Source organism: Bombina bombina, chromosome 7, assembly GCF_027579735.1.
Source record: "Bombina bombina isolate aBomBom1 chromosome 7, aBomBom1.pri, whole genome shotgun sequence".
In the NCBI taxonomy this organism is placed as follows: Eukaryota; Metazoa; Chordata; class Amphibia; order Anura; family Bombinatoridae; genus Bombina; species Bombina bombina.
The window spans coordinates 336,782,100-336,794,448 of NC_069505.1; the positions used below are offsets into that span (position 1 = coordinate 336,782,100).

At 39.6% G+C, this 12,349-nt stretch overlaps 1 protein-coding gene across 1 annotated transcript in view; it reads left to right on the forward strand.

Annotated features, from left to right (window-relative positions):
• The first annotated feature begins 737 nt into the window (after positions 1-737).
• The window catches only part of SYNPR (synaptoporin), a 320,418-nt gene continuing 308,806 nt past the window's right edge, over positions 738-12,349 (forward strand). Inside the window, exons 1-2 of the mRNA XM_053689389.1 lie at positions 738-776; positions 1,927-2,051. Coding sequence (XP_053545364.1) covers positions 738-776; positions 1,927-2,051 — 164 coding nt within the window. The remainder of the gene's footprint in view (positions 777-1,926; positions 2,052-12,349) is intronic.

A 12,349-nucleotide genomic window follows, 5' to 3' on the forward strand; every position in this document is an offset into this window, starting at 1 on the left:
CAGAGAATTACAAAACGTGCTGGCTGGGACCCATGGTTAGGTTCCCAGAGGCGGTTGCGGCGCCCAAGGCTCTGATTAGAACAGAGCATTCTGGAGCGTATCTGCCCTCGGACGAACTCAGAACATGCTTCGGTATTCTGTCCGTCGGCCAAATGTCCATTGGACAGAATGCTGTCAGCCAAATGTCCGTCAGCATTTTGTCAGAGCACCATTGAAACGTATATCCTTTCCATAATAGCATTGGGCTAGATTACAAGTGAGGTGCATAGTTTTAGGCCCTCAATTCTATTCTAGGTTACACTGCAGGTATCTGAAGGAGAGATACTGCACATAAAATGCAGTGAAAGTTAGATTTCAACATGGCGACATGTATGACTAGAGGAAATCACCTCAATACAGGTGGCCCTCTGTTTACGCCGTTTCAATTTGCGCCGTTTCAGAATAACAACCTTTTTTTTTCAGTCATGTGACTGCTATTGGAAAGCTTTGGAAAGCAAAGTGCACTAATTAAAATAGCCAGTAGGTGGAGCTCTCCACTTGTTTTGCAGCAAAGTTATGAAACTTAACAGCCTTAAATTGATCTGTGTACACAGATCAGACCAGATCTATCGAGCAACAAGTTTTAGCAGCCACTTCCCTATTCTCTTCCTGTCCAGCAGTTTAAGGTGAGGTTGCGAACTGCTTAATCAGTGCAGATAGAAATGCATAGAAAAGGTGCAGATCCAATATTATCTAACATGCCAACAATGCAGAGAATTGATTGCAGAAAAATGCAAGTAAAAAAACGTTTTTGTTTATTAAACTTAGTTTGATGATGATGCAGTCTGTTGTGTGATTATTTAATTAGGTGCTGCTAGAAAATGTTTTTGTTCATTACACTTAGTTTGATGATTATACAATCTATAGTTATAGGTTTATAATGCTAGTCTTCATTTCAAAGCTTTAAAAGTAGTGTATTAGGTGTTACTTATGACAATTTTGAGAGGGGCCTGGAACCTAACCCCCTCACTTCCCATTGACTTACATTATAAACTGGGTTTCAATTTACAACGGTTTTGATTTACAACCATTCCTCCTGGAACCTAACCCCGGCGTAAATGTCAATATCCCTTTAACTACAAGCAAAGTTTAAGCTTCCTGAACAGATTTTTTTGTGTGGCAAATACAGAGCTGCCCCATGACTAGAGGGGAATGACCTCAATATTGTGCTTTTAAAAATTGTTTGATGTTAAAGGGACACTGAAGTCAGTTTTATGTGTTAATTTTTTGTATAGATTTAATTGGCTCCACCTGCACAAACCAGATACATGATTGCGGCACTGATTGGTACATATGCTAAGTGCACAGGGCATACAGTGAGAGTGCCAGTTAGGACAACAATTAGCATTTCATGTGTGCATGTGGTGATATCTTGATATTAAAGCACCCTTTTTTGTAATGCTTCTTTGCAACAGCTTATTAATGGTAGTATGCTCCAAAATACTACCCAAGTTTTTGTCATTTCAAATGTCAGAAAGCTAAGGCCTAGTTTCCATTCAGGTGGTAAAGTTTGGAAACTGGTGGTAACATAAAATTCTCCATAGACTTTAATGGAGATAAATGTTTTACCAACAGTTTCCAGACTGTACCACCTCATTGGAAACTAGGCCTACATGTTTTTATAACAATTTACCACCTCAATGGAAATAAGGCCTAAGATGGTTTTAAAAAACAAAACTCCCTATATGTCATACAGTTCCATCTCTGGCCTACTTTCCATTGAGGTTGTAAATTGTGGAAACTGGTGATAAAAACTTTTATCTCCATTCAAATTTATAGAGATTTTTTTTATGTTCCCACCAGTTTCCACACTTTATCACCTCAAAGGAAACTTGCCCTCTGTCTGCAAACTTTTGTTAATCAAACTTGTTTTGTTTGTTTCGACAGCTTTTTGCAATCTTTGCATTTGCAACATGTGGAGGCTACTCAGGAGAACTGAAAGTCAGCGTGGAGTGTGGCAACAAATCAGAGAGCGACCTGAGCATTAAAATACCTATTGCTTATCCATTCAGGTACGTTTTGTCTTTTTAATCAACAATAGTTTCTATAAGGCATGTGTATTTGATTTGTTACGAATGCAAATTTGTTAACGAAACTCGAATATTCGTTTCGGTTTCACAAAACGAATATCCAAACGAATGCACCACAAAATTCAAAGAAAACTAATACAGATGAAATTCATCAGTATTCACTTGTTTCCTTTAAATTACCTTAAGGGTTCAAAATACTTATCTATAATGTGCACAAGATAAAAACCCTTTTTCACAGATCCCAGTGACGCACCAATAGGAGGCTCTGAGTAGAAGGGTCGGGTTTAGCTCCGCTCTTCAGCACACTATTGGTAAGTATAATGCTGTAGCAAAGGAACATTTATGTTCCAGAAATGTTCAGTATTATACCTAACAGCATGGCAGTCGAAAATTCAAAAAAATATTTTTTTCTGAATAATCGGCCCGAAAGATTAGGCCAAATCGAATTTTTCACCCGTGCACATATCTAGTTTCTATTATCTTTTCACAGAGTATTACATTGTTCGCTATCATTTTGTGTACTTGTTTCTTGACTAAACTTTTTCATCTGCAATTCCCAAGTAATTTTTTGTTTTCTCATTATACTGTGATGGGAATAGAATATGTAAATATCACAGAACTCACAACTGTCCCTATTTGAGAGGGACAGTCCCTAGTTCTAAGCTCTGTCCCGCTGTCCCTCTGAGGAAGCCACATGTCCCTATTAGCAGAACTGTTTTTAGCCTCCTGGTAGAAAATCCAGTAATACTGGTTTTTAACCATTTGCCAAAAGTACATAAATCCCTGGAGGGAGTCACAGGTAGACCCATTGTGAGTGGTATTGTATCACTTTTGGAAAGACTATCACAGTGGCTAGATGCCATTTTACAGCCTTTTGTATGTAGTTTAACAAGTTATCTACAGGACACTACACATGTGTTAAAATTGTTGCAGAATCTTGATTGGGAAGAAAATGATTGGTGGCTTACCATTGATGTTAAAGCATTGCACATGTCTATACCACATGATAAGGGACTGGAAGCCCATAGTTCTTTCTTTCAAGAAATACTGGATATCAGAAGGAATTTGTTGATTATGTGTTGAGAATTGCTAAATTTCTCTTAACACATAATCATTTTTCTTTTGAGGGGGTTTTCTTTCTCCAGAGATGCGGGACAGCCATGGGCGCAAAATTTGCGCCCTCTTTCGCCAACCTCTTCATGGGGTGGTGGGAGCTGTCCCGCATCTATGGAGTTGAAAACCCCTTCAAACAAAACATACAGATGTATAGACGGTACATTGATGACTTGCTCCTGGTGTGGAGAGGGACAAAGGAAAGAGCGATTGAGTTTGTGAATGATCTAAACAGTAATGATGTAGGTTTAGAGTTCACTTTTGAACTAAACCATTCCATAATCAATTTCCTGGATTTAACACTTATGGGGTTACCAGGAATTGGAGTAGAGACTGAGGTTTTCAAAAAACCCATCACTGGAAATACCATACTCCATGCCAGGAGCAGTCATCCGAGACAGGTCTTTAAATCAGTTGTGAAAGGACAGTTTGCCAGATTAAGGAGAAACTGCAGTTCAGATCATCTATATGAAATACACGCCAGTCAATTATCTGAACGTCTAATAAGCAGGGGCTATAAAAAATAAGAAATTGAACCATTAAAATTGGAAATAGCCAAGACAAACCGACAGGATTTTCTAAAAAAAATTCGCTAAAAGTTAATACAAGCGAACCAAAGGGACGTATTTTGTCACTGATTATAGCACACAATACCAGAAGATTTGTGATATTGTACAGAAGAATTTGAGATTAGTAGCAGCAGATGATGCACTAGCAGATACAATACGAAGGGGATGCAAATGTGCATTCAGGAGAGGTGTCTCCCTTGGAAATATTTTGGCTCCAACGCAACTAAAGGTCACACCAAGAGATGATCATAGCTCATGGCTTAGATTTAAGGGGGTTTACAGCTGCAGCAACTCCACCTGTAAGGCCTGTGACTATCTAACTGCAGGGGAAGGTTTCAAGAGTGAAGTCACACAAAAAGTATATAAACACAATAGTTGTTTAAACTGTAGGAATACTTATGTTGTATACTTAATAGGTTGCAACCTTTGCCATCTGCAATACGTAGGCATGACGACCAGGGAGGTACACTTGCGTATCAGAAAACACCTCTCAAATATCAAGACTAGTACCCTGACCACCCCTCTCGTCCAGCATTTCAAAAGGTTCCATAATAGAGAGAATACAAGCTTTAAAATGGACCATTATTGAATTGGTAGATGCTGGGAGGAGAGGGGGTGACAGAGATCTAGTACTAGCCAAAATAGAGGTGTTTTGGATTTTTCATTTACAGACGAGGTTCCCGAAAGGACTACATTCTTCCTATGATTTAATTAATCACTGGAATTGAAATATTTTTATTGTCTTTGACATTGTTCTTTACTGGGATTTGTAGTAATAGTTTGACATTTGGTCTTTAGGTAATTTCGTGGCCACATGGTGTCTATATGTATATGTGTATATATATATATATATATATATATATATATATATATATATACATATGTGTGTATATATATGAGTATTTGGGAATGTTTTTCTATATGAGGTCACGGTCCATTAAGTAATGGGCACTAATGCTAACACATCATACTCTGGACCATACTCTGGACAAGTTACATTTTTAACACATATGCACTATGAAAACTATGAGTGTAATGCATATGTATACTATTACAAACTTCCTGTGTGTTTCATAAGTGTACTTTATTAGATATGTGACAAAGGGGTGTGTTAGCACATGTCTAAAGGTTGAACTTATTTATTATTAATTTTGATAAAGGCTTATGTATAATGTACATGTTATCAATAGTAAATGGCCTTTTACAAAAAAGACATAAGGATAGGAAACAAGTTCAGAAAACATTTGAATATGTAAATGATTCCCTATAGATCAATGTGTATACAACTTATATTTAATTGATACACTCACTGTTCTACCATTTCCAGTTTATCTGTTTGGGTGATTGTATTAAAATTACACTGAATGAGTAAGGGTTCATTTAATGGTTTTTTTTTTAACAGGCTCTGGTGTGCAGTAATAATCATCATAGTGTATTGAGATATGCATTGTAGACAGTTTTTCTTTAAGTTAACTGCCTGATTGATGATTATTATACACCTGTCCATTAGCAAATATAATGTTTTTACTTCCTTTTTAAACTCAGAAGCATTAGAGGGCTATAAGTACTGCATCAATGCTGAAACGCGTAAGCCTTAGTTGAAAGGGCTGTTCTGCTACACCATTGTACCTGTTTTAAATGAAGCAAATAAAGACTGTTTTTAGCTGACAACTCTTCTGTATCATCGTTCTTTTTGGATTTTTTTAGCCCCTCCCACAAACCACCCAGATATAACCACAAACCACCGGACACATCCACCTACCAACTAGATATGTCCATAACCTCACCCACTATCAATAGTGACTCCACCCCTTCCAACATGGCATCACCCACAAAATGGTGACAAACTCCCTCAACTTCCTGAGTACCTAATACCTAGTCACAAATGTTGTGAGATCTGATAACAGAAGTTAAAAATTTAAAAAGCAAAACATTAGATAGCTCATTTAAAGGTACATAAAACCTAATTTTATTCTTTCATGATTCAGATAGAACATACAATTTTAACCAACTTTCTAATTTACTTCTATTATAAAATTTTCTTAATTTCCTTGTTATCCGTTATTGGAAAGCAAAAGGGCAAGTTCAGGAGTGTGCACTTGTCTGCAGCACTACATGGTAGAAGTTTTGCAATTATGTTATACATTAGCAAGAGCACTAGATGGCAGCACTATTTCCTGTCATGTGGTGCTCCAGACATGTGTACGCTACCTATCTAGATAGCTTTCCAAAGAATAATAAGAACAAAGCAAATTTGATAATAGAAGTAAATTGGAAACTTAATTTTAAATTGTATCCTCTATCTTAATGATGAAAGAAAAAAAAAAATAGGTGTTATGTTCCTTTAAGTTAAAGATTTTGTGAATGAAACCTAGGAAAGCCTTACCCTAATACCCTGCTCATACCAAGCAACACCCCTAGACAACACAGCTCTCTCCCAAGACAATTCAGATCCCTTCCATACCCACCTGGCCCTGGTATGGGAGTGGAGAATACAAGGGATTTGTATTTAATAATAGAGATTGTTCAGTCAGTTGCAATCAAAATTGTATGCAGTAGATTTAACTATAGCCGAGCTGTAGCGAATCATGTCCGCTCGACCTTGCTAAATGCCGACAGCATACACTGTCAGCATTTAACATTGCACAAGCATTTCTGATTAAATACTTGTGCAATGCCGCCCCCTGCGCTAGCAGGGGCCGTCAATCATCCCAATCGGATCGGGATGATTTCAGTCCTCTACCTAAAAGGCAGTGGACGAGTTAAGGAGCAGCGGTCTTACGACCGCTTCTTTTTAACTTATTTTTCAGTTGGACCTGAAACGATGGGCCTCAGAAGCATTATCCGCTGCTTAATAAATAGTCCCCTATGTGTTTAGTTACGTGTAATGACCATTTTATATGCTGATGTTTTCTCATATTATGCTATTTGTGCCAACTAAAGTTAATTTCTAAAAAGGTTTAGTCTTCTTAAAAAAATAAGGTATACATTTTGTGTGTGCCTTACAGGGGTGTAAAAATTAGCACAGGTGGTTAAAACATAATTTATGTAAGAACTTACCTGATAAATTAATTTCTTTCATATTGGCAAGAGTCCATGAGCTAGTGACGTATGGGATATACCAGTGTTTTTCAACCAGTGTGCCGTGGCACACTAGTGTGCCTTGAGAGATCCTCAGGTGTGCCACGGCAGACTGACAACAGTGTGACATATTTTTTAAACTTTGCTTGTTTTTACTCCCAGTGCAGGGGTAGTTTGTAGGAGGCATGGCATAACAGCACAATACATACAGTATGTGTGTGTTTGTGTGTATGTATATATATATATGCTGTATTAGGCTACAATGTGTGATTTTTTTTAAATTTTGGGATATTGGTGTGCCACGGGATTTTTTAATGTAAAAAAGTGTGCCACGGCAAAAAAAAGGTTAAAAATCACTGGGATATACAATCCTACTAGGAGGGGCAAAGTTTCCCAAACGTCAAAATGCCTATAAATACACCCCTCACCACACCCACAATTCAGTTTAACGAATAGCCAAGTAGTGGGGTGATAAAGAAAGGAGTAAAAAGCATCAACAAAGAAATTTGGAATAATTGTGCTTTATACAAAAAAATCATAACCACCATAAGAAAAAGGTGGGCCTCATGGACTCTTGCCAATATGAAAGAAATAAATTTATCAGGTAAGTTCTTACATAAATTATGTTTTCTTTCATGTAATTGGCAAGAGTCCATGAGCTATTGACGTATGGGATATCAAATACCCAAGATGTGGAACTCCACACAAGAGTCACTAGAGAGGGAGGGATAAAGATAAACAACAGCCATTTCTCGCTGAAAAAATAATCCACAACCCAAAATATAAGTTATTCTCATGAAGAAAAGCTTCATTCTTAAAAGCCCACGAAGTGGAGACTGATCTAGTAGAATGAGCTGTAATTCTCTGAGGCGGGGCTTGACCCGACTCCAAATAAGCTTGATGAATCAAAAGCTTTAACCAAGAAGCCAAGGAAATAGCAGAGGCTTTCTGACCTTTCCTAGGACCAGAAAATATAACAAATAGACTTGAAGTCTTCCTGAAATCTTTAGTAGCTTCAACATAATATTTCAAAGCTCTTACCACATCCAAAGAATGTAAGGATCTTTCCAAAGGATTCTTAGGATTAGGACACAAGGAAGGGACAACAATTTCTCTACTAATGTTGTTTGAATTCACAACCTTAGGTAAAAACTTAAATGAAGTCCGCAAAACTGCCTTATCCTGATGAAAAATCAGAAAAGAAACCTCACAAGAAAGAGCAGAAAGCTCAGAAACTCTTCTAGCAGAAGAGATAGCCAAAAGGAACAACACTTTCCAGTAAAGCAGTTTAATGTCCAAAGAGTGCATAGGCTCAAGTGGAGGAGCCTGTAACGCCCTCAAAACCAAATTAAGACTCCAAGGAGGAGAGATTGATTTAATTACAGGCTTAATATGAACTAAAGCCTGTACAAAACAGTGAATATTAGGAAGATTAGCAATCTTTCTGTGAAATAAAACAGAAAGAGCAGAGATTTGTCCCTTCAAAGAACTTGCAGACAAACCCCTATCCAAACCATCCTGGAGAAACTGTAAAATTCTAGGAATTCTAAAAGAATGCCAAGAGAATTTATGAGAAGAACACCATTATTATTATTATTATACTTTATTTATGAAGCGCCATCATATTCCGTAGCGCTGTCCATGGATACAGATCATTTAAATAAAACAATAGTATAAAACTTCTAAGACTAAGAGACAGGACAGAATTTACAAACACATACAGGAGAAATCGAGGTGCCTATTCCCGTGGGAACTTACAATCTAGAACACCATGAAATGTAAGTCTTCCAAACTCAATAATAAATCTTCCTAGAGACATATTTACGAGCTTGTGACATAGGTATTAATTACTGAGTCAGAGAAACCTCTATGACTTAGTACTAAGCGTTCAATTTCCATACCTTCAAATTTAATGATTTGAGATCCTGATGGAAAAACGGACCTTGAGACAGTAGGTCCGGCCTTAACGGAAGTGGCCAAGGTTGGCAACTGGACATCCGAACAAGATCTGCATACCAAAACCTGTGGGGCCATGCTGGAGCCACCAGCAACACAAATGATTGTTCCATAATGATCTTGGAGATCACTCTCGGAAGAAGAACTAGAGGCGGGAAGATATAAGCAGGTTGATAACACCAAGGAAGTTTCAGCGCATCCACTGCTTCTGCCTGAGAATCCCTGGACCTGGACAGGTATCTGGGAAGTTTCTTGTTTAGATGAGAGGCCATCAGATCTATTTCTGGAAGACCCCATATCTGAACAATCTGAGAAAACACAACCCGGATGGAGAGACCACTCCCCTGGATGTAAAGTCTGACGGCTGAGATAATCCGTCTCCCAATTGTCTACACCTGGGATATGAACCGCAGAAATTAGACAAGAGCTGGATTCCGCCCAAACAAGTATCCGAGATACTTCTTTCATAGCTAGGGGACTGTGAGTCCCAACCTGATGATTGACATATGCCACCATTGTGATATTGTCTGTCTGAAAACAAATGGTCGGTTCTCTCTTCAACAGAGGCCAAAACTGAAGAGCTCTGAAAATTGCACGGAGTTCTAAAATATTGATTGGTAATCTTGCCTATTGAGATTTCCAAACTCCTTGTGCTGTCAGAGATCCCCAGACAGCTCCCCAGCTGCTGCTTCTTAACTACCATTTCTGGTGAGCATTGATGCAGCATCCGCTGCTTAATAAATCGACCCCTAAGTGCTATTGCATTGTCTTTTTATCATTTGTTTATTATGCAAATATACTGTATTTATTGGTCCTTTAATTTTAAACAAAGCATGAAATAGATACTTCAGGAAAACATAATTTATGCTTACCAGATAAATTCCTTTCCTTCCTGGCAGGGAAAGTCCACAACTTCATTTCTTACTGTTGGGAAATACAACACCTAGCCACCAGGAGGAGACAAAGACACCCCAGCCAAAGGCTTAAATATCCCTCCCACTTCCCCTATCCCCCAGTCATTCTGCCGAGGGAACAAGGAAAATTAGGAGAAACATCAGGGTAGAAAAGGTGCCAGGCGAAATTATATTAAAAAGGGAGCCGCTCCATCGAAAAAATAAATTACGGGCGGGGTCGTGAACTCTCCCTGCCAGGAAGTAAAGGAATTTATATGGTAAGCATAAATTATGTTTTCCTTCCATAAGGCAGGGAGAGTCCACGACTTCATTCCTTACTGTTAGGAAAACTATACCCAAGCTCCAGAGGACACTGAATGAATAACAGGAGGGAACAGAAAAAAGATGCGGACGCTATTCTGAGGGCATCACAGCCTTCAAAACTTTTCTCCCGAAAGCTGCTTCAGCCGAAGCAAACACATCAAACTTGTAAAATTTAGAAAAGGTGTGTAAGGAAGACCAGGTAGCCACCTTACAAATCTGATCCATTGAGGCTTTGTTGTTAAAAGCATAAAGAGGAAGCCACTGCTCTAGTGGAATGAGCCGTTATCCTCTCAGGAGGCTGTCATCCTGATGTCTCATAAGCTAAGCAGATGACACTCCTCAACCAGAAAGATAGAGAAGTCATAGTAGCCTTCTGCCCCTTACGCTTCCCTGTATAGATGACAAACAAAGAGGAAGACTGTCTGAATTCCTTAGTACCCTGAATATAAAACTTCAAGGCACAAACCACACTAAGAACAAGATTGAGGCTCCAAGGCCGAGCCTCAGATCTAAACACGGGTCTGACCTTAGCCAGAGCCTTAACAAAGGACTGCACTCCTGGAAGCTCAGCCAATCTTTTGTGCAGTAACACCGACAGGGCCGATCTCTGTCCCTTCAGGGAACTAGCAGATAACCCTTCTCCAGTCCATCCTGGAGGAAAGCTAAAATTCTGACAACCTTAACCTTAAGTACAAATAAGTCCTCCACACTTTATGGTAGATATGACGAGTAACTGGCTTACGAGCTTGAACCAGTGTTGATAACACTCTTAGAAAACCCTCTCTTGGCTAAGACTAAGCGTTCAATCTCCACGCAGTAAGCCTTAGAGACTCTAGATTTTGATGAATGAAGGGACCCTGTATCAGCAGATCCATGCAACAAGGTAACCTCCACTGAGAAAATAAGGACATCCCCACCGGATACGCAAACCACGTCCTTCATGGCCAAGATGGAGCAATCAGATTTACAGATGCTCGCTCCTGCTTGATGCGAGCCATCACAAGAGGGAGAAGCGGTAATGGAAGAAAAAAATATATGAGTCTGAACCTCTATGGCACTGATAGGGCATCTATCAGTTCCGCCTGAGAATCCCTCAACCTCAAACAGTTCATGGGTAGCTTGGTATTGAGGCGGGATGCCATGAGATCTATCTCTGACATCCCCCACTCACTGCATATCTCTGCAAACACCTCAGGGTGAAAAGACCATTCCCCTGAGTGAAAGGATTGCCTGCTGATGAAGTCCGTTTCCTAGTTGTCCACACCCAGAATGTGGAATGCTGACAGCATACATTTATGAGTGTCCGCCCACTCTAGAATCTGAGATACTTCTCTTATCACCAAGGAACTTCTCGTTCCCCCCTGATGGTTTATATAGGCAACCGAACTTATATTGTCTGATTGGAATCTGATAAACTGGGATGATCCCAGAAGGGGCCAAGCCTGCAAGGCATTGAAGATTGCCCGGAGTTCCAAAATATTGATCGGAAGGGAGGACTCCTCCTAAGTCCACATACCTTGTGCCTTCTTGGCACCCCAAATGGAACCCCAGCTGGAAAGGCTTGCGTGCGTAGTCACAATCTCCCATGACGGTCTCAAAAAGCACGTGCCTTGGGACAGATGATCTGAACAGAGCCACCAGGAGAGTGAGTCCAGTACGATCTGTTGAGACAGATGTGAATTGTCGCTGTTCCATTGTCTCAGCATGCATAGTTGTAAGGGTCTGAGATGGAATCTGGTAAAAGGAATGAGGACCATGCAGGACACCATGAGTCCGATTACCTCCATACACTGAGCCACTGAGGGTCTCGAGAAGGCCTGGAGGGCAAGACATGCAGAAGTCAGCTTGCAACGTCTTTGATCTGTGAGGAATATGCTCATGGATATGGAGTCTATTATAGTTCCCAAAATATTCACCCTTTTACTTGGAGTAAGAGAACTCTTTACCAAGTTTATCTTCCATCCATGTGATCAAAATAAGATTGAGAAGAGACTCTGAATGTTTTTCTGCTAGACAAAAAGATGGTGCCTGTACCAAGATATTGTCCAGGTAAGGCGCTACTGCAATACCTTGTGTTCTGGCAACTGCTAGAAGAGCCCCCAGAACCTTTGTAAATATCCTTGGAGCAGTAACCAGGCAAAATGGAAGAGCTATGAACTGGAAGTGCTGGTCCAGAAAAGCAAACCTCAGGAACTGAAAATGTTCCCTGTGAATCGGGATGTGAAGGTATGCATCCTTCAGGTCTATTATGGTCATAAACTGTCCTTCCTGAACCAGAGGAAGGATTACCAGTATTGTCTCCATCTTGAAAGAGGGAATACTCAGAAACTTGTTTAGACACTTT